Source organism: Onychostruthus taczanowskii, unplaced genomic scaffold (genome assembly GCF_017590055.1).
Source record: "Onychostruthus taczanowskii isolate IOZ18803 unplaced genomic scaffold, ASM1759005v1 scaffold121, whole genome shotgun sequence".
NCBI lineage: Eukaryota > Metazoa > Chordata > Aves > Passeriformes > Passeridae > Onychostruthus > Onychostruthus taczanowskii.
The window spans coordinates 516,941-541,005 of NW_024498363.1; the positions used below are offsets into that span (position 1 = coordinate 516,941).

At 36.4% G+C, this 24,065-nt stretch overlaps 1 protein-coding gene across 14 annotated transcripts in view; it reads right to left on the reverse strand.

The window, feature by feature from the left end:
- Positions 1–24,065, reverse strand: part of RNF170 (ring finger protein 170) — a 31,042-nt gene that overhangs the window by 2,300 nt on the left and 4,677 nt on the right. For 6 of the 14 annotated variants that reach the window (XM_041395917.1, XM_041395920.1, XM_041395918.1 and 3 more), the window contains 6 exons: positions 18,634–18,777; positions 13,639–13,714; positions 12,203–12,314; positions 11,099–11,172; positions 9,153–9,257; positions 3,917–7,505 (listed from right to left, as the gene is read on the reverse strand). In XM_041395917.1, coding sequence (XP_041251851.1) covers positions 7,236–7,505; positions 9,153–9,257; positions 11,099–11,172; positions 12,203–12,314; positions 13,639–13,714; positions 18,634–18,770 — 774 coding nt within the window. In that variant the 5' untranslated portion in view covers positions 18,771–18,777 and the 3' untranslated portion in view covers positions 3,917–7,235. Of the gene's footprint in view, positions 1–3,916; positions 7,506–9,152; positions 9,258–11,098; positions 11,173–12,202; positions 12,315–13,638; positions 13,715–18,633; positions 18,780–24,065 lie in introns of those variants that run through there. The other 8 variants (XR_005952030.1, XR_005952031.1, XM_041395916.1 and 5 more) reach the window with 8 other exon arrangements.

Below are 24,065 nucleotides of genomic sequence, written 5' to 3' on the forward strand. Positions count from 1 at the left end.
GAAGCCTATCCCTGAAAAAGTTGGTTTACTAGGTAGTACTTGACTGCCCTGTTAAAGTGTGGATTATTTTCAGGTTTTGCTTTATCCCCATCTTGGTAAAAAAAGAAATGAGTTTCCAGAAAAAAGGCAAAAGGGGGAAGGCTAGACAACAATCCTTGACTGTGAAGCACAGCATATGCTAGTGTGAAGCTGAACAGCTTTCCATGAAATATATTCTAGCCAAGCTATTACTAACACCTGATACACCCATGGTCCCCCAGTAGCTGCCTGCCAGCAGTGAGCAATGGACTCAATATTATCAATTATGTTCCTTTCCCCTCTCCTTCTCTCCCACCAATTAATCATCTGTTAATCACGAGAAACAGTCTTTACTTGGAAAATATCGGACAAACAAGGAGTTTTGCCAATAAAATGGAATATTATAGTAAATAATCTTTAAGGTGTCCTGAAATAAGGTGTAGCCATATTGTTATGCCACAGATTTTAAACACTGCTATTTAGCAAAATTCCTGGGGAAAGGTAAGCTGGTCAGGTCTGCCACCTGATGCATACAGGTAATATGTGTCAGAAACACCATGAACAATAAAGTCTTGGTCAGATCAAGCTTCTTTGGTCTCACACCTATTAAGACCCATATGAGCTGCCTTGAAAGCAGCCACCTTTTTATTGTCCTGACCTTTCCCCAGGCAGGACTAGCTGCGCAATAAACAGTCCCTACAGGTGTTGGCCTACCTTCAGAGGCATCCCAGGAGAGGTTCACAACACAAAATCCCCTCCCCATTCACTTTGGCAAATTTGTTCTAGTCCAAGTCTCATTTGCTATCAAACTCCAGCCACATGCATTTCTCCAGTTCTCCCTAATACAGGAAATACTATCCTGTTTTAATATAAATAAAGACTCATATCTTCCTCAGCCTATTTATTCAGTAGTCAAAATACCAGTTTCTTCAACCTTTATTTCTGGATTTATTTTACAGTCTTGTCATAATTCTTGCACCTGCCATCTAGCATTAGCATAAACAAAGAGAAACAGGATATTCAGATGTCCTCATATGAGGCCATACAGTACCAATGAGAGTAAATTACATGGTAAGAAATTTACTTTAGGAGGACCCTTTACTTTAGGAGGACCCCCCAACCCTGGACACCCTTTTCAATACAGCAGCCCTAACATTAGACATGAAGGTCGCAATGGAAGATCTGAGATTCCTTATATCAAACAAAATGTACCTATGACAAGTTTTTATGTGGATGCTGAGGCGACAAACAGGTAAGGCAGCGTGGTACAGAGCAGGGCACACCAAGAGGCATCCAAGCTGTAGAATATGAAATTCAGCTCTAAACTCCTGCTCTTTTTCCTTGTTTTTGCAGTATTAATTATTTATTATTTGGATAGGCTTCTCATGCCCCGAATGAAAAGAATTCTCACCTTACAGGAAGCAGCTCTACTTAGCACAGTGTCTAATGATGTGCTGTCCATATGGGAGCAGAACCTCAAGACCTATGGCTGCTCTAATCCTCTATAGATCCTAAGTTGAGTAAATCATAGACTGAAATTCAGCAGCTTCTTCCTCAGTTTCAAAACACAGCACACACAACAGGAAAGAAGGCAACCTAGTAGGACGCACCATCTCAAAGAAATAGGGACAGTAAGACTTACTGCTCTGTCTCCATGGAACAAATGCCCATGTAGCTTCCAGTATGGGTGACTAACAGGCAGTTTTCTGTTTGGCTGACAGCTAGAAGCAGAAAATATACCCAAAACTGCAACAGTACAACAGACCTCCTAAAAAATCCATGTCCTTTGGCAGCCTTGGCTGAGAAACTTTCAAGCCGAGCTTTTGCAAGCACATGGGAGTCAGGGTGTCAGGACAAGTGTAGCATATACTCATCAAATATTCAACCTGATTTAACAGCATCTTACCAATTATGCAATTACACATTTTTCTGTAAACACTGGAACCGTGTACCAAAGCAGGCTACAACAAAAGACTAACAAAAGACTTGGCCCAACTTGGCACTGGACTTCCCAGCTATGATTTGTTAGACATTTCTTAGTAGAATGGATCATGTCTTCCTGATGCCTTCATTCTGAAAATTCATTTCTTTTTTTACCAAGATGGGGATAAAGCAAAACCTGAAAATAATCCACACTTTAACAGGGCAGTCAAGTACTACCTAGTAAACCAACTTTTTCAGGGATAGGCTTCCCATCATTCCATGGGATGTGTCCTCACTCTCCAGAGCAGAAGGTCACGTTTTTGTCTTCCTGCCTTCTTCACCATCTAGTTGCCAGGACTTGGTGCTGTCTGATGTGGTTGCTGTTATGTGTGGGCTCTAGGGAGGGTCATGGTAATCAGTTTAATGCAGGTTGACCCAAAATATGCCTCATCAGTTTGCTAGCTTATGACAGTTTAAGTTCTCACCCCATCTATGGTCTTCAGCATCCGACCAACACGACCTGAAGCTGCTCCAGTTTCATTTCTCTTTTCCTTGCAGGATTTGGCTGTTTTGTTCATTCCCCTCCTACTTTCTTACTGTTCTCTGTAAGCACCAAAATGAAGATCACAAAACAAATTTTGATGAATCACTTGCTTATAACGGCAACAGTTCACACCTTACCGCTGAATATCTCTTCCAGCCCACCCCTTAATGCTTTTGCATCTCATGACATGAATTAAGAAAAGCTCAGGACTGCAGCACAGAGAAGGCACATCTAGTTTTTTCAAGCCCAATCTTCATCCTTCCTGTAAACCTACAGAGACCATTTTCTGTTTCCTTACATTCTCATACACCTGGCTTTATGCTTTGTTTGCTTGAGGATTGTTATGTGAAGGTGCTAACTGATCATCTGTACTGGTTTATCAGCCTGAAACCTTAGCACTCATGGATCTGATGGAATGGGTTGGACTGCTAGGGAAGGTCATCTGACATACAATACGCTTTTGGGACTAAAGAAATTAGTCCCAAAATGTTATGAATTAGAAATTTTGTAATCTTTATTATGGCAATCATAAAGGCAAAACCCCCTGAGTTATCTCTAAACAACCTGACCACAGACACCATGACAAAAATAGATCACAGCTGCAGAAAAATTAATGCCTGTAGAATCCTAAGAGACAAGAGGACTAATGTGTATGTCTTAAAAACCGAGAGTCAGATGGAGCCAACTATGAATTGTTGGTGATAGCAGCCAAGAATTGTTGGTAATAATACACTGAGAAAAAAGAGGATGTGACTGGAGAAGAGGCTATAAGGAGGTAGGGCAGCACATTCCTGGGACAAATGTCCTTGTTCTGGCTCCTGGAGATGAGTGCAACACAGCCCAAGTGCAGGGATGAGGCTGAGAACTGGGCATGGACTTTAAGAGGGGATTGAAACCACCAAAGAACCCCAACCCATTTCCAGAAAAGTCTAGAGGAATGGACTGCACAGGATTACTAATTTGCATAGAAAGTGAGAAACTTATCTCCAAGATGGGGAGATTTATTTATAAAAGGTATTCCAACCCAGCGCATGTGTGTGGACATTCCCAGGACACCCCAGCTGGATCGATGCTGAAGCTAGGACTGGTGATCTCTCTTTCCCTCTCTCCTTTTTTCTCTCTTCCCCTCTTTAATTAATTTCTGTCTTTGTCTCTCTCCTTTCACCTTACCCCTCTCTTAAAAACCCACTGTCACAGAGGAGATAAGGTCCTAACTTATACCAATTTCCATGCCAAGTATGTAATTTACTAATAGAACTTTGTGAGTTTTTGTGGACCCTCTGACTTTTGTCATTCCTTTTGACCACGGGTACCCACCAATCTTGAGTACTCCCTTTCCCTCAAGGGTGGGACGCCACACGTACAACTTTAATGCATGGAAGTGGAAAAAGGGGAACCAGATAGTCAATAAAATAAAATAATTCAAGAGAATCTCTTTAACAGCAATTTATTATCACTAAAAGTAACAATAAGTAGTTTTAAATTCTTTTGTCTTAAAAATCTAGTGTAACATACTGCTACAGTTCTATGAAACTTACGGCAAAATTGTATCCCCAAACCACACTGTTGTGCCTGATCCTCACAGACATCAATGGTGTGGCACACAAATAGCACAGAAATGGATCGCTCTATACAGCGATGATCATTAGGCCTCAAGATGCTACAAGTTATTTTGTAAGAGCTATTAAGTATAATTTTTGTTTTCCTCTTTGTTAATATTGCTAGAACAATCAAATCTTTCACATACCTTTTGGTGCCCATGTGATCTTTTAGAACTGTGTTTTATCCCCATACATTCTTCCTGCTATAGTTTTCCTTTTTTAAATTTTCCCCCGCTCCTGACATGCCTGCCCCATCTCAGGAGACAAAACCACAGCGATGTTTGCAGTCACTCTGCACACAGCATCACATATTTCCTTCACATTCTGAAGCCAGTGTTCAGCCCTAACCCTTACCTTTCACACTGCTGCCAGAACAACTTGGCAGCACACAGTTCAGGAATACAACATGCTCATATTTTAATCTCCAGCTTCTTGGGAGTTCTAGAGCTTAAGTTAAGCTCAAGATAAGTGCCCAAGATAGTTAACTTATAGCTATTTCAGATTTGTGGAAAGGAGCAGCGGCCAGACATTGCAGGACAGATGCATCTTTGCATTACACAAAAAGGCCTGAACAAGTCATAATACTGTTTATCATTGGCTTGCAGGACCCAAAAAGAATATCCACAGGCAAGCACGCATATTGCTGAAAAGAACAGTTCTAATTCTGTCAAGCATTTAATGTGCTGAATTTAAGATTACAATGTTACTCAATACTCAAAAGTAAGCAGAAGCCTCTGAGTGAAACCCTTCTGTACTGAAGAAAAAGAACATGGGGAAACTTCATATAGTTTTTCAGATGTGGTTTGTGTATGATTTCAGATATACAGGATCCCCTTAGATGGGATAGGGAATTTCCACATGAACTTCACAGTAGTGCATGGATTTGGGAAATTCAAAGAAAACCAAACAGTAAGCAGCTTCATGTGCATCTATATCCACTCTAGATTTAGAGAGTCATGGGAAATTTATAATCATAGGGTAAAAGTATGGATGAAGTACTAGATCAACAAATTCCATGAACAAACTCCAATTTCTCTACAAGAGCAGTTCACACTCTTCTCTAAGCAGACATACAACTTAAACTCCAGAAGAAAAGAGGGTGTTAAATTTACTCAATCAAAAAAGATTTTTTGGGTTTTTTTTTTCAGCTAGATTTCTTGAGAAAGAAAACCCCAAAACCAAAAACAATACTTACAGCAAAACTGTGAAATCCTGTCTTAGGTAATATCCTAAACTACCATCTTGCTTTGTAAATGCACTTAACAGCTTATGAATATCTTACTCAATAACACCTTAAAGAGTTTTAACTGAGGTAGCCACTAAACATCACCATACATACCAATGCCAACACAAGGTGAAAAGCTCAGCTAAGATGCTCAAGAAAAGTTAGCTAGCATTTGCTTCCAAAAATGTAATTTTCTCTCTCACTCTTTCCCTCCAAACCTTGCTTCACTTCCCTTTTCTCTTCTTGCCCATCTCTAACAAACAGCAACAAAGAAGAGTTTAGCTTTCCAGTTCATTTGTAAAATGTCCTTGGATTTCCAAAACTAACTTTTCAAATGAAGAATCGGTGAATTTAGTTTTAAATGAATGTCATTTAGAACACTGACACTGGAGGACAATCTGCGCCCTCAGTGACTGACACCTGAGGTTTCAGCTCTATCATCTTCCTGCACATGCCTAAGTGCTAGAAGCTGTGGAAAGACACCTGCGAGGGGAAAACACAGAAGTGGTGAAAAGGTCCCTTTCATTTTAAGTCTCACTTATATATGTAAACACACAAAGAATCACCTATTAATTCACTGTCTTTCAAGTACTCAGGAAGTTAAATTGCAATTATCATTCCTGTAGCTAAAAAATACAATGATCTGTCATATCCTGGACCTTTATAGTCGCAATCGTTGCTCAAAATGAAAGCATTTTGAAATTACTTGTATAGCTATGATAGCCTATGCTCAAATTCAACATGAAGAAAAAAAATCAGCTTTAAGGATACCCTGGTATTTTTGAAAACAGTGTCAAGATTTTTTTTATGGTCCTTTATCACAGACTATTTTTCAAGGTAATTCAGAACCTCTTCTATTAACATCCAAATCAAACAACCAACCAAACAAGAAAACTCCAACTGAAAATCATCCCAATATCTATGTTGTTTAGTACACATATATTGCAGAATGTACACTTGGGTAAACATCTACACTGTACACATACAAGTACATGCACATGTACTGTAAACATCCAGTTCTGATTTCTTTTTTTCAATTGCTGCTTGGAATTTGAGTTTCCTCTCCAACTGAATGTTTTAATGCATATACAGAAATGCGAAGTTGCATTTCAGACATATTGCATTGACCCAAAGCAGCACAAAATCTCTGCTTCTAAGATATATACTTACCAAATAAAAAAGTTTGAAGAGAAAAACCATGCTCTCACTTAAAAAAATAGAGCACTAACGAGTGAGACATGCATAATACTGGTTTCTCAATGTAGAGCAGATACTGTGTATATATTCCCAAATATAAAAATAAAATGGTACAAATTGCATGCAACTGTACATAGTGCAGTTCAAGCAATACCAAGGTATTATCCTTATTTTTCTGAAGCACGTGGACAACAGCAAACTGCAGGGTGATAATTGTAATGCAGTCCTTGGGTTTCTTCTTCCACAGAGACAAAAAAAGCAATTTTTATTTCAAAAAACTCTAGTCCACAACAGGGAGACATCAAACAATTTAACCATGATAACTGTACTGTGAAGAATTTCTGAATTTTCTTACATATCTAGATTACACAAAGGGCTTATTGTTTGAAGCACTTTGCTACAAACTCCTTTTTCACAAACCACAACACACCAAAGAAAGTGTTTCCTGCTTTCATTACACACAGTTGTTCTTCAGGTGGAAGTGGATGAAGGTGGTTTATTACAACATTATAAAACTAACCTCATCCTTATGAAGCATATGTAATGCACAAATTAAAGATTCCAGTTAAGCATCACCATATACTAACCTTTTAAGTTTGTATAACATAACTAGCTAAGAAATTGTTACTACTCATACACAGGCACCTTGCTATATCATACTTACGTTATAGTTTTCTTTTTAAAACATTCCACAACTGACTCTGCTTTTAGGTCACTTTTGTCCATTTCATCTATTTAGACGCTGTGTTACCACTTCTCTGTACATGATAGAGATATATATCAGCAGCAGAAAAATGACAAAGAAATCATCCAAGAACCCCAGAATTCCAAACAGAGCTTCAGGAAGAAAATCCAGAGGTGAAGCCAGGTACAGCAAGGCTCCAATCAAGCAGAGGAATATCCTGATGCGAAACATCCAGAAGAGACCCCCTACAGAAAACATCTCCCTGAAAGCATGTCGCAATAAAGTGGGGAGATCCATAATTCTTTCCATAATCTATAAAGAAAGAATCTAAAAGTTAGTATTTTGCATTAGCAACTCATCCATGATAAACTGAAGTTTCTACTACTACATTAATTACATCTTAGGTTCTGCTAGTTTATAGGAATTAAAACAAAACAGTTAAACTGTGCTACTCTACAATGAAAAGAATACACTTAATATACATCTTGAGGAAAATTTACTGGCATCTATCATGAAGGAAAAGCAATGAATACTAGAGGAAAACAAATGACTGGGAAAGTGAAAAACAGCAAATAGATTAACTGGAGTGAAGTATTGATCAGAATGCAAGACAAACCAGGACTGCAAGAAAAAAACCTAATAGGTAAAATAGAATAGGTTACAGTTTTTCAGAAACACAATACCCCCTCTCCTGGTGTATAACCAGTGATTCACACAAATTTCCAAAGGATGGATGAAGCTTCAAAGTAAACTGAAGAACCTTTAAACTAATCCATTCCTGGCTTCTTTCCATTTTGCTACTATGATTCTGCCAGCTTAGCAAGAGACTGCTCAATAGAAAATATTCAGGGTTTTGTTGTGACAAGCAGGGAGGGGTGAACTTTAAAACTTTTTTTTATACTGGTTCCCTTCTATGGTACACAGTTTCTACATAAAGCTGTTAAACTCCATTAAAAAGACTTATTGCCATAGCTGAAAAAGTTTTTGAGAAAGAAATTTTGTATGTGGTAACACTGTATATAAATCAAAGACAATTTATCTAGTCCAATTAGGGCTTTAGTGCAGATTTCTGGCATGACCTCAGACAGGTTACTGGGGACTAGACGCAGCTCGCAGAGAGGTCTAATGGAGCCTGAGAGGCAGTTTTAACCTCTTCTGGACAAAACCCATACATTTTGTGGTTTAGAAAAATACTCCTCCCTCTTCTGTCTCTTTGTACTGTACATTTTTCTTGCGAATGTCTTCTTGCTGTATCCAAATCCCATTACAAATGAAGACAAGCAGGGAGGTTACTAGCACGCATGTGTGTGCATTTCACCTTGTGAAACAGGACACATACATAGGAGGTGGGCTCACAAGGCTGACTTTCTAACATTTGTAGAACTTTGACACCCCTCTTAGCTATATACAGAAGAAAAGTTATTTTTTTTCTTCACTCAGAGAGGAGAAAAAATACTGTAATACAACCTAGGGAAGAAACTAAAAAATCAAGACAGCGTACAGCTGTCTGAGGAGAAAGGCACAGAGCAGAACTTCATATTCTTCTAATCAGTGTAAAAAGACCAATGAAGTGAATATTCTTCCTTGCATGTCATTTATTTCATTAAGTATTTTTACTGACTAATTATTGATCCTTTCAAAATAATGACTCATATCTAAAAACCAACTTAACACATGAACACTTGAGAAAACTCAAGACTTATTAGATTCTCACTTACAAGAAAAAAGTAAGTTTCCATGCATTTTCATAAATGACAAATATATAATTTTGGGTTTGGCCTAACCATTTCAACATGAATTTCCTAAAGAAAAGTTGCCTAGGCCCTAAGCATCAGGAAGAGACAATCCATATTCCAGGAAAAGAAAAAAAAAGAAGGTGGAAAAAACAAAATTACAAAAAAAATGCTCTCAAACTCTCATGAGACCACTGACTTCCCCCTAAATTTACCCAAAACTTACCGATCTGGGCTGTCCTGAAAATCTTCTATTGTAATCATTAACATCTTGAAACACTTGGGCTGCACCCTGCTGATCTTCACCAAAGAGTGGTAAGAATAGTGTTACCTAGGCACAGCAGGGAGATTATGCCACACATGCAACTGTAAAACAGTCATCTTTAGTCAACTGTATAGAAAAAAATTTGGTTTAATTGAACAGTTAATAGGAGAATAAACTGAAAATTATTAGCATGGATGCTGCTATTAAATTTTAACTAATTAATTGCTTACAGCTCCTTACAGAATATTAATTTTTGAAGAGATTGTTAAAAAAAAAAGCACAAAATAACCTTCCTTTTAAGAGAGGCTTCCTAAACACCTAAGTGCTTTATGTTTCATAAGTGGAACAAATTATTTGGAGAACAAAGCTAATTTAACAAATTAATCAAATTTTCTTTTCTAAATTGAAAACAGAATAAGGCAATCAATGAGGCCTTTTTTTTTCCTATATTTAGGATTGTCTTGCATGACAACAAACAATGCAGCAAAGCTCATAGTTTTGCATATGGATCTTCATACCAAGATGAATTAAGAAAAAGATATTAACCTTCAACAATTTTGTAGGGACAGAGAATTTTTTTCTGTTCTTGGGTTAACTTTCATGCAAACATAGAGAAATATGAATATATGTGAATATGACCTTATGTACGTTATCTTTCTGCATAGGAGTTGCTGAAAACTTGAGACTTCTATTTGGAAGCAATGTACAGGTAAAAAATGCAGATTATCATGGGAAACAGGGAATGCATAGTACTTCAAATTATTATAGTCTTCAGAAGCTTCCTCTGTACCTGGTCACTAAATATAAATCTGTGGCAGTCACATTCAGAAACAAGAGCACGAGCAGATCTACATTCAACTTCTGGTCCTGCCACAAACCTGTTGTATGACTCATGTTCATGTATACATCTTTCCCTTAACCATTTATAAACCAGGGTTACAACGAATACATAACCATGCAAACAGTGCCACCTAATATACCTGTTACTCAGAGGAACGTAAGTGAAAATATATATAAGGAAAGACAATAAAGAAAATCACTTATTTTCCCCTTTTCCACCTTCCTCACTTATTATTTGTGTCTTTTTCCTCACTGGCTACACTCAAAACCTACTCATTCTTCTTCCAGTCATACCTATTTTTCTTTCATTCAACTGTCTTCTTACAGTTGTTTGTCCTGCTGATACACACAATCAAAACAGGATATAATGGAGGGGCAAGGGCATGAGTTACATAAGTCATTAGAAATAACTAGCTCTGTAGTTTGTGCACTGTTAAAATAAAGATGTACTTTTGTTAAAACATACACTATCAGACTAAGAGATCTTAAGCCTTAATAAATTGCAGGAACATATTTCAAACTGACAATGTAAGTAACTTGTGTAGGATGTAAGTTAATGCTTGCTCTACAAGGATTAAATTAATAATACATACAAGTTAAAAATAAGACCAAAATAAGAAATTGACATGGATAGGTTTTTTAGCAGGGACAGAGGAAAGGCAGAGGGTATTTCTCAGGAACCAGAAGTGTGCTGCTACTAGTAGTCTACCACAACAGCCAAGCCTTTCAGATGCAAATTCTGGTAAAAGAAGTTAATAACATCCCGAACAGAAAGCATGAAAGGATCATAGTTAAAATCTCACAATTTTCTGTTTTCATGCACTCTTTACAGCAGTTCACTTATGTTTGAGTTGTAGAACAATCTGAATTTTTGAGCCATTAGTCAAAGCAAGAAGTTCGGAAAAACTGAATGTCCACCATTCCTGTCTCACATATCCTGCTGTATTTTTCAGTTTCTCAGACTTCTTTATCTACCAGACTCACTATTGCAGCACACATGTAAGTGCCTTGTGGCAGGTTATCCTAGACAGCCAAATTGACAAGTCAATGATGGTTTAAAATATTACCGTCTGTCTGCAGATCGGACAGCGGATGGCACCCAGCCATGAGCCATACCTCCAGTAGGCAATAATGCAGGAACCTGGTGAAGGTAAGGTACACACTCATTTAAACTCCTGAGATGAAAAATGCATCACCTGAAATAATACTTACATGGCAAGGGAAACAACAAAAAGTGTACATAAGCAGTTAGGTTAAATGTACAGTTTCTGATGTAATTTTGTGTACAGTGTTCACTGAAGATACCAAGAACTGACATCTTCAAATTCAATGCTATTAATGAGAAAAATCCTGAATGGGTTCAACTGAATCAGGAACTTTAAGGCATTATTTCCTGGAAACACAACAAATTTTTAATCATTAAGTGAAGAAGCAAATAATAAAAATTTTTAGCAGTTTAAAATGTAGAAGTCACAAAAATGTCAGGAGATGTAAAATTTAACCTAAAAACTTGGCTTTATCATCATCCATTTCAAAAGATGAAGACAAATATAAAAATTTAAGTATTTTATCTATTTTCCAAACTTGCTTGTTTTTTCATTAAAACAACTGGGCATGGTATACACTATACACTTCAAAAAACTAGATGAATGCAGTGGAAGAATTCTACAATGAACCTGAAGGAGAAGAAGTAAAATGATACATAGGGTGTCAGTATATAAATATAGCTTCAAAAAACCACAAAACCAAACACTTTAATCAATGGTGCACTTACTTATAATTCTGCAGAACTTCCAAGAAAAAACATTTTGTGAAATAAAGAATATTTTATTCTTTCTAAAACAGTTTTTTTTTTTTAATGGTACATTCCCCAGTGTTCTTCAACCTCTTCAGTTTTTTACTAAACTGGAAACAAATTGTACTCTTTGACATTTTAAAATTAAACAGTTTCATTCCTGATAGCATAGAAAACAATGTAGCACATTCTTAAAGTGACTGTTTATTCCTAAATGTATTTTCTTGACTATTTATAAAAAATTATTTGTTTTGCAGATGCAATGATAAATAATTAAAAGCAAACAAAGCTTTGAATTAGGATGCCTGAGCTAGTGCCAAAAGTTTGTATTTCTGTTCTGGTTTCAACTTTGGAGCTAGGAGCTTTTCTTGCTTACCACAGAAGAGATGTCCACAGTTTGTTTCTATAGGAAATGTAGCCTGTTGCAAACAGACTGGACACGACATATCTGTATAGAAGCGATGCCGATCACCAGCAGAAGCATCCTGCTGGAAGAGCAGGAAAATACCAAGTGTTAGAGATACTATTTTATATAAGTCTACTGAGTTCTAAAAAATAATAATAAATTGGCATTCATTCCCTATAAGTCAAACTGTCAAATGCAAAATTATGTGAAATGAGAAATATATTTAAATGTAAAAATGAAACATACTTAAATGCATTGATTCAATAAACAAGTTCTTGTGACAGGACCATTATTTTCCCTTCATCTGTTAAATAAGCGTGTGCTTCAAACCAGTTAAAGACCACAAAGAAAGAACCTCCTTGGTCCTTCACACTAAGTCGGGTTAGACATGCTGGAGCATGAATAACAAACTCAGATCTATATTGTTACTTCATTATCCTGAGCAATTCTGTCCAGAGCCAGGTGACTGAACTGTGTTGCTCACCAGTAGTAGCATTTAGTGTTTCCAGCCCAAATGTAGATATCAGCTTGTGTATGTCACTGTCATGAATCAGTTTTTCTCCCCATTTTGACATATTTGTCTTCCACATAAAAATGCACTGTCATTATTTCAAGAAGTATCATGATGAAAGACTGTTTTCAATATTCTCTGAAAGTATGGTTTAGACTCTACCTGTTCAAACTGCATGCAGTCATAGAATCATTGAATTGTCTGAGCTGGAAGGACCTTTAAAGATCACGAAGTTCCAACTGTTCTGCCATAGGTAAGGACACCTTCCAATAGATCAGGCTGCTCAGAGCCCCATCCAACCCTGCCTTGAACATTTCCAGGTATGGCGCATCCATAACTCCTCTGGACAGCCTGTTCCCAGTGCTTCACCACCCTCACAGAAAGGAATTTCTTCCTTACATCCTATCTCAATCTAGCTTCTTTCAGTTTAAAACCACTGCTCTCTGTCCTGTGACTAAAGGCTTTGCTAAAATGTTCCTCTCTGTCACTTTGTTGCCTGGCTCCTGTTGCTGTGCCATTGTTATGCTACACGCTACTTATCAGTCTAAACATCTACCCTGTCCTGTCTCAGCTGGACAGGACTGTACTCCAGACTTCCTTTCCTTTATCCTAAAGTTCCCAGGAACATTCCAGGAAACACACAGCATAACCTAACATACTCCACCTTGTGGCAAAAACTTGTTTGAAAAAAGACCCAGCCAAAATTTAGTTTTAATTACTTAAGGCATCCCTTAAAAAAAGGCTACATTATCCCATTATTTGATGGATTCCATGGATGCCTCTGTACAGTAAGTAAGCTCCCATAACTTTCAAGATCACTCTCTTCCAGAACCTCAGAGAAGCCTGCAGTATCCCACAACAGAGAGCTGAATGACGCCAGCACTTGGTACAGCACCTGATCAGTTTGAAGCTGCTGACGAAGAGCTCGCACTAGCTCTTGATTTTCTGGATGTATGTTCTGATGTTCATTTCTGTGAAAGGAAATACAGGCAATAAAAAGCTCTGTGATCCAACACTGAAAAATAACTCACTGAAACAAATATGAAATTTGAACAAAGGGCAAAAAAAAAAATCATTATGTCCTGCTATAAAGGATTTTAAAGGAAGTACACAAATAATTAAGGAAACAGGAATTTATTCTGGATCCTAAAATTACTTTGGATACTTAAAGCTGTACAGCAGCAGGAATTTTCAGAGACTCCACAACCAATCATTAAATCATGTTAAAACTAGATTTTAATCTGAGAAAAAATTAAGCCTTGAACCTACAAAAAATGAAGTTGCTTTAAAGCTTTTCAATTAAAGACGCAGAAATATTTTTCATTTTTGTCTCCATTGCTAGTTTCTTGTTTGTTGGTCTACTCAACAAATTACTCAATAAATTACTATTTTTTCACTCACTGCCTGTGTCATAGAGTTGAAACCTCCTAATTTCTTCAATTTTATCTGCTACATGACATTTGCATAAGACTTACATTTAGAATATTGAATTTATGTAACTATCAGCAGACTGGATATAAAAAGAAAACACTATTTTAAAATCACTTTTTTTAAAATAAGAAGGATTCTACAGGCAATCAAACTACAGGTTAGATATGCCAAGAGGAATCATTGGGAAGGGCCACACTGAAGAAAGGAGGATGGATATATTACAATTTTGAAATTCAAAAGCATAATGGGATAGAATTGAAATTAAAAATGTGCTGACAACAATCAGAGGTGTTGAGTTACCATAAATATGAGTCAACAGCATATTAATTTTTATGCTTTATTAATTCATATGGATTTCAACGATGATACATTGTACTTGGCGCACTGAGGTCTCAGCTGCATTCTGTTCTCCATTTTGGGTTAAATGCATAGAAGCATATAGAGAGGCTGGAGAAAGTTCAGAAGATAATAAGATCAACTGCCCACATTTTTTATACATTAGAGAAAGACTTAAGAAATGTCAGTTTATGTAGAAGACTGTTCATGGATTGAAAAGGGGACAGGATAAGTCTTTCATTCTATAAATATGAGCAATTATTTCCCACAGTTATCTAAGGCTCGTGGAAACACATTTCTAACTACATAATGTACAAAATCAGACAAGATTACCTCAGGCTATTTTGATCTATCCCTGACTAAAAGTTAAATCAAAAAACAGGTTGCAATTCTTCCAGGGATATTGAGGTAAGCTGATCCTCTGTCAGAGATGAGGCCTGGACTGGCTGAACTTTCAGGACATCTTCTGATTGCAGCTATATTATATAATTTCCTCAATGGCTCTAGAAGCTTCTGCAATATTTTCCTTCAGTTAATGTGAGCAATCGTAATATTGCATTATTGCTCAAATGTTTATTGCATTATTGCTAAAATGTTTAACATTTTGTCTGCCTCTTTCTTTTTTCAAATATTAATGTCTGCCTCATTCTATTTTCTCTTTCAAAGCGAAATAGACAAGTTCCATATTTTTCATGCTAATATTTACATGACTATTGGTAAAAAGAAAATTTATTTTATACTAATGTGGGTGACATATGAAAGTTATATGATAGAAATCTATATTAAAACCCTTCTTACACACCTTTGGCCTCCATGAATCAGATTTGTGAATGTTGTCTGTCATACATGTTATATGTACAGAAGTATTTTTCTGTTTAGATGCTACAAAATGAATGTATTTCACATCTTCAGTGTGCCAAAATGTCTGATATATATTGAAGTCCAATTTGATTCACACACAAGCAGAAGGCATGAATTATAAGACAATTTATTCTGATTTCTCCATAAACAACTAAATTAGCAGTAGCAAATTTGCTGCTGAAAGTGTTCATTTTTATGATCTTACCCTGGTATAACACACTAGGCCAAAATCATGAGAGCATGAGAGCTGCAGGGGTACAGCATGTACTGTCACTTATGCATAAGATGGTGATGCAGCTGAAAACCATGTAATAATGTTCAGGAAGGGACAGGCAGAGAGCTCAAGACATATCAAATTCATAACTTCTGTCATGCAATTAGTGCAAGAAGATAACTGAAATAAATGAAAACCAATATGATGCCATGTCATTAGAGGCATTATCAAACACAAGCTAGATAGAAATAAAGATAGATGGAAAGGCCTTTTATTTCCCCATTTCTGACTGCTAGCATGCCAAAACTTGAGGAAAAAGGTCTCATGATGTGGAAAGATTGTATTATGTACCACAGAGGACCCCGCGAAACTATTATTATTGGAAGGAAGAAGACTGCCTACTCATGCAGTGTGCAGTCTCACACATGGAAAGAGAGGGACAGTACTTAAGGGGACTGTGCAGTGATGGACACTGTTAATTTCTAAGGACTAAGATCTCACTTCTGCTGAAAATAGTGACTTGATCTTATAATCAAACCATATGATGGATAGAAAAATTAGATTAAAAAATCAAAACCTGTAGATCCATAAACATGGAGCAGTTAAGTCATCTAGGACAAATCCCTTGTAGGGAATTAAAGGATCAGGCTTCCTTTAATTTGCTGAATATACTGAATTTTCACAATCTCATTTGTAATGTGACAACCTACTCACCAGTTTAAAGATGATTGAAAAAAATCTGGCTTCATTTTATCAAAATTTATAACTCAAAAACATATAGGCTTCACAAAAGTATCATATAGTGCCTGAACTACATATCTGCAATTGTTAGATATGTTAATTATGGCTTGTAAGTTTCTCCACCAGACGCATGAATGAAGCCTTGATGTGACGCTTCATTGAGTTCTTTCACCTGGAAACAAGTACAACAATTACAGCCCTTAACAGTTCTCTCCATATTCCACTTCTGCCCCCTAAAATCTACTGCAACACATACTCCTTTCTGCTCATTTCCCTTTTGATTCAGCTCCTGCAACTACTCATCACCTTGTAAGCTTTCTTTCCTGTATATTTACCTGTGACTTGTTCCTACCCAACTTAAGTATTTCAGTTCTGTTGATATAGAAGCATGAAAGGCAAAGAAAAAAACTAGGGTAATGAACACCATATAAGCAACAAAAAGACCTCTGCAATAAGGTAACTAGAGAAGAAAAAGAACAGACTCTTTTTCTTCCTCACTTCCCCTTCTGTGCTAAATAAAAGTACTATAATTTTTGTACTGTACAGATTTTCTAGCACACTATGATTTTGATGGCAACAATGCAAAGGAGAGAGATGAGGAGTGCTGCTGAATACAAACAATTTCAAAAGGTACCAGAAGGCAGAGCAGGGAGCTAAGAGGATACTGTAAGACTTTCAGTCGTCAGTCAGAATCACAGTCACAGAATATGCTGAGTTGGAAGGGACCCATCAGGATTACTGAGTTCAACTCCTGGTCCTACATGGACACCTCAAGACACATATGCCTGAGAGTATTGTCCTAACACATCTTCAACTCTATCAGGTTGGTGCTGTGACTCCCCTGGGAGCCTGCTCAACCATCTTCTGGGTAAAAAAACTTTTTTCTGGTATCTTAACCTAAATTTCCACTGACTCAGCTTCACGTGTTTCCTCAAGTCCTGTCACTGGTCACAAATCATACAATGCAGACCTCGGAAGTCTGGAAACTTTGTGTTTTCAGTTTGTTTGCCCCTCCAGAAAATAAACCATCAAGGTATGTAAGAGGATTCACAGTCAAACTTTTTACCTACCTCATTACACTGCAGAGGCATTTCATAACCAGCCTTACCGTCCTCCCTAAGTAACTCTTCATAATTGACACATCATCTCCCTGAAATTAATTCTGACTGAACTCCTGCTACTCTTGTCAACTGCTGACCCTTGTTCCACTCACTTTTTAAAAAATATTTCTTACTTGCCTTTCTAGAGTTCAAAAATAAAGTGTTAACTTTTAAAATAAACACTTAAATTTCAAGTCACAACTGCCAAAAATGTCAATATGAAGGGTAGAGAAATCATAATGGAGCAGATAAAAAAGAGGCATTATTAAAGCAGTCTGAGTAACTGAAACAGCTTTGGCAAAAAAAAAGGCAAGGTGAAATCATCGCCTTTCTTAAGATTCCTTTGTGATCTCTTGGTCCTGAACAGCAGCACTGCCATGCAGTCCAACCAAATTTTTCCACCTATACCTTATTTAGTAGCTTGCTCTCAAGTAACTCTACCTCAGCAATATTTCTCATGTGGACATTTCCTCTTCAAATTCCATGATGCCACTGTGTCACTAAAACTGAGTTCCCTTGGTTTTGAAAACTGTTCTGTGTTCAGAAGTTTACACACCTCAATAAAATAAAATAAAGTAAAATAAAATAAAATAAAATAAAATAAGCTAATCTGAAGCTCAGACTCATTTTCCCTAAACACATAGGCTAAGATGTTTGTTAGGATGCATAGAAAAACTCTGAAATAAAAATAAGCTTCGATGACTTGATCATTAAAGTTACTGAATTCTGAACTTAACATTTTCCTGTATGGAATGCATATTGCAGTCCACTGTTGTACGGCATACTCATTTGAAGAAAAAATCAGTCAATTTATTTGGATTTGGGTTGTTGTTTGTTTGTTTTCTTGGAAGGAGACTTCAGCTAGAACATACATTGGAGGAATATATCCAATTTTAATCTTGGAGTAGTTGGCAAATCCATACTTTTTAACCAAATACAACACAGCAGCCATACAGACTGTGAATTTAACAATTTTCAGTCTTAATGAGTGATGAACAGTACTCAGTTTGATTATCTGAAGATATGGAAGAGTTAAACTCCACTTTTGATTTTAGCTATACCAAGCAATTAGTTTAACATAGTGAGCAATCAAACAACCACTTCCTTACTGTCACAAAATCACAGTTTTTATGTACCAATGCATGAAATTGTCAAGAAAGTTAGGATTTTTAGAAAAAGTGAATAATTCCTCTCAACACATTCTCACCTTAAAAGCGTATATACCAGAGCAGCAATGAAAGTGAAACTGAGCACAACTGCCACCAGTACCTGGTCACTTACTCCTTCTATAACTGAATCATTATCTAGCTTCAAACTCTGAACTTCTGCTTGGTGACTGGCCATCACAGCTCTAAAATGCAAAAAGAAATAGATATATATACATATATTAAAACATATGTGCACAGACATTTTAAACACAGTTACAAACAATATGTAAACAGAATAGTCATTGTTGGGAGAAAAGAGTGGTACAAAAAAGAAGGCATGTATCCATTTTTAACAGGCACTGAGCTTGCTGTAGAGGTCTTATGCAGTAGCAAACAAATCTTACATGACTTTGTTGTGATTTAAAGATTTTAAAAAAATTAGTCAGATAGTTCACCTTGAAATCTGTATACGATAAATTGCATAGGAATAGGTCATTACTGGGCTGGCCATATTCTAAGGACCCTCTATTGAAAAAATATTTAAATGACTCTGCATTATCAAGAATTTTAGCTATTACACACCACATCATTCCTGACAGGCTAAGCCAACACAGAAACTTAACTTTCACCACTTACATGAATGAAGAAACAAGGACATTTTGGTTTTAGTGTTAAATGCCCATTTCGATACACAGGAATCACCCAATACATTTTAAACTTCATTTCTGTTTTTGGTGCATTACCAACCCTTAGCTGTAAACAGGGGGAAAACTTGAAAGAAAAATAGTATTATCAGGCTTCCTTAGTTAGACTCACTTGTTTTATATTTGTTTCACATTTGTAGCCATCAGTGACTAAGGCTAACATTTATTAACCCACAGCACTAACCTACAGCTTGAGACATGTGAAATAAAATAGTTTCCACCCCACTGCTGTATCATTGCTGTTGCAATCAGGAAGTGAAATGAACTATGGCTATGAATATTATGAAATCAGAATGGTGAAGCTAACTCTGTCAAATGACATGAAAAGTGACACTGCAGCTCTGTCCATACACAATTGAAGTATTTTCCATGAAGCTGACATAAAATCCCAGTATTGGTTTCTGAAGGCAGGTGAGACTGGTATCTTTTTCTCTGTTTCCTAGTCCAGCTTGAAAGCTTTCATCAGTGTTTCACTACACTTCACAGCTCATGTGTCACTTTTAATTTAAATCTCGCTGTCTAGAAAATATTACCAAACACCCTCTGGCCCTGAATTAATTGCAAAACTGAAATGGAGTACAAGTAATCAGGATTTTAGTGGATACCTGTAATGACTACCCTGGCAAAATTGCAGCATGTCAGTCTATTGCTAATAAAAAAGCATAATCTTTCCCCTAAGACAGATACTCTCACCCTCCACATTTTTTCTAGTATAAGCAGTGGAGCTTTTTTCAAGCTTCTTTACATTTGTGGGAGCTGCCTTCTGTAGCAGGAATACAAGAGAAGTTGATACATTCTAAGAGTATTGTTAAGAAGTGTAAGTGGTATAAGTTAAGTACCATAAGAGCAGAGCAAACTCATAGAGAACAAGGGGAGATCTCATTATTTGTCGCTTTTTTGGGCTTTAACTGTGAAAACTAAAATGGAATAATGAAGCATGTATGAAGTGAAACAATAAGTTATCCTAAGTATGCCAATCTGAACTGAGACTATTATTTCTGTAACTATAGTCGATTTTTTGCTAATTATAGCTTTCAACAAGCAACTGTGACACAGTATTTGGAAAGAGTAACTTCTTTCAAAGGTGGAACACCAGTGACTCATAGAAAGGCATGTTTAAAGTAGGTCAATATTTACACATGGTTCATATATACAAATGAATAAAAGACCAGATCTTTGTGGAAAGGTCTTACATAGGAACATGGGCCTACACAAGGAGTTAGAGCATTTCTCTGCATAGCTAGTTACACAATTACATTCCTATAGCTGAAGCCATGAGGTTAAGATGTTGTGAAATTTTTCTGAGCAGTCGTTAACTGGTGCTGCGGACCTGGACTGGCAGGTGTGCTGTGATGCCTCCCTAGCTCAACATTACTTGCCTGTATATTTATGTTCTTTGCATATCCTGTCCTGAAGAAGCTTCTCTTTCTTACACTGCATCATTCTGAGACAGTCATTTTCCACCACTCTGCATGCTGATATCTTTAACTTCTATGTTTTTCCTCCTTAAGTATCATTATCAGTCAACTAATTTTCACTCTGTCCCACCGTTTTTTCTGGGTTGACAACTCAGAACAAAATCAGAAGTAAATGTCAAGGAATTGGTATAATTCCTTCCTTGTTCCACATCAGTTCTGTTAGAATACACCAACATGCCAAGGACAACTATATCCCATTAAGTATTACATGGGGTTTTGGTTTTGGGTTTTTTTCAGAAATACCTATTGTGTCAGAGAAATACAGATGATTTAACTGTACCTTTGGAAGGCAAGCGCTTCTTACACTAACACCTGAACTTCCTCTGTCACTGCTTGCTTGATGCACTTTGAAAACAACACATGGACTATCAATATCACACCAATTTAAATCACTTTCCCTCAACAGCCTTCAAGACATGTACTCCAGCTCTTCCCTTTCTGCATGTTCCTTGCAACAACACTCCAAATTCTGATCTGCCTAGCATTAATAGCACTCACTGCATCTGCTTACCTTAATTTCTGCTCACCCACCTTTCTCGAAATACCAAACTAAGGTACCAAAGTTAGCATCAGAATATGAAAATGAAATACACATTCAAGATCCTCATTTTCTCTTCCTTCTTGCACATAATGCCAGTTATTTATATCTACTTCAGCCCTTCATTTGGAAACCTATATGACTTTCCCAATAACCTTTTTGACATAAGCATAGTGTACAAGAAAAATTATTGCACAGTCTTTCTCTCCGCATAAACACCCTGAGACACTTTGTCTTCACTTATGTGTCAATACTGCAAAGACTATATAGAGGGGGAGTGGAATCTGCCTCAGTCTCATTCCACTGCTTCTATCACTGAATTCTTGAGAAGGCAAAATATCAATGTTTAATGCCCATGTTGTTCATATTTTAATTTACTTCCTGTTTCTGGACAGCCAACAAGCACTGTGTATATTTTTCTTATTACTTCCAACACTTTCTCTCAATAAGATCATTGCACAGGAGAGCTGACAAGACTTGTCTAGACTAGGTAGTACAAAACAGAAGGGTATCACTTCAAAAGAACCAATACATACTTTCTCTGAATTCATGCCTCAGTAAAGACAGTAACAGTCTCCTCCTCCTCCTTCTGTCTCTAAGATAGCATGTTTAAAAAAGCAATGTCTAAGAAAAAAGAAAATGCTAGAATACACTAATAGAAAAAATGTCTGACTGAAGGAGGAATTTTGTGATTTCAAGGCTATCTTGAATGTTTTCAAACAAAATACCCAGAACTGGAGGCTTGCAGTTCATGTTTCTTCAAGTGCAACGACAACAGCCAAAGAGCGATCTGCAGTGGTTTGAATGTATGATAGGCTAGATAACTAAAAATAGCTACTAAGAAATCTCGCCTCACAGTGCATGTGTTCAGCAATTGTTACTCTTTCAGCTGGTGCAACTAAGAACCAAGCTATAGGAGGTTTAAATTATGTAATGAAGAATCAGTCTTCGGAGACAGCCAGCCTTGATAAAGACCAAGCGTGTGTCAGAGAAACCTTCCAGAACCAGACTTTATTACATATATCTAATCACTCCTAAAATAGTCACTGTTAATAATTTGATGCACTTCAAGAGTGAGCTAGTGTGGCTCATACTAAATTCCATCCACTGATCTATTACATTTTTCCAGTTATGAAAAAAATTATAGCATTTCATCAACCTTTTTCTCATATAATTATTTTCAGATCTGGATTCTACATCACAGGCTTTTCAGACTAATTTTCTTTCTTTCTTTCTTTCTTTCTTTCTTTCTTTCTTTCTTTCTTTCTTTCTTTCTTTCTTTCTTTCTTTCTTTCTTTCTTTCTTTCTTTCTTTCTTTCTTTCTTTCTTTCTTTCTTTCTTTCTTTCTTTCTTTCTTTCTTTCTTTCTTTCTTTCTTTCTTTCTTTCTTTCTTTCTTTCTTTCTTTCTTTCTTTCTTTCTTTCTTTCTTTCTTTCTTTCTTTCTTTCTTTCTTTCTTTCTTTCTTTCTTTCTTTCTTTCTTTCTTTCTTTCTTTCTTTCTTTCTTTCTTTCTTTCTTTCTTTCTTTCTTTCTTTCTTTCTTTCTTTCTTTCTTTCTTTCTTTCTTTCTTTCTTTCTTTCTTTCTTTCTTTCTTTCTTTCTTTCTTTCTTTCTTTCTTTCTTTCTTTCTTTCTTTCTTTCTTTCTTTCTTTCTTTCTTTCTTTCTTTCTTTCTTTCTTTCTTTCTTTCTTTCTTTCTTTCTTTCTTTCTTTCTTGTAGGCTTATGTTATCTTGTTTCTTTCTAAAATTGCAAAGAATGTTTGAATGTTTTTCATTGCTCTGTTTCTATTCTTTAATACAATAAATTAATTCCTGTCTACTCTAGCTCTGAAAAAGTACCATCTGTATAAGATTACTTCAGGGAGAAAAAAAAGGCAGTAATTGAAAATAGATTAAATTCTGATAAATTATTTCTGGTTATACTTAAGACTTTTTCTCTTTTTAGCCATTTCACAAGGATGGCTTTCTTAAATGCAAGCCTAACTCCACCCTATGAGAGGATGAAAACCAAGCAACATCTAATAATACTCACATCAAAACTGGAATTTATACAACTAACTTCAGAATTTTAAAAATATCAATCACAAACTTTTAAAAACTGACAAAAATGCTGGGCCTTTTTCCTGCTTCAAAAACAACACCACCAAAGCCCAAATCTTAAATTCCAGGTTTATTTCGTCTTCAGACTACTGGTACTTGCTCCAAGTAAAACAACACAGAAAAGAGGAAAAAGACAAGGAGTTACTCTTCCATTCCATTTGGGCTAGTTAAGTTACAGCTTGACACTGCATCCCAGTAGACAGGGATCCAGTTCATTTCCATGAGGGTTCTTGATGGCTAGAGATTATAGACAACCTCAGAGTAAATTATCCACTAAAAGTTTTGCAATAGAAAGGAATGCAATTTACTGTTTGTAAAATCGTACAGTTTTATTTGTAAATCTGTCAGTAATTAATCATCTGTACAGAAAACCGCCTTGTTTATTACCAGTTTTTCTCAGTGATCACCGACAGAAGGCAACACTAATTTTTTTTACATTTCAAATAAGAATCTACAGACCTTTTTAAAGTTGCATTTTCCCCTCTGTGGTTATGTATAACAATGCATGCAAATTTAAGCAAAAAAAAAAAAAGAGAACTATAATGAGCAATACTGCAAGTGCAATGGTTTTTATTCTCGGAAATTCATACAGATCACATCAAAGTGTGAGGGAATGAAGACATACACTAGTGTGGATATATTATTTCTTAATTTTTCAGATCTGAAAAGTATT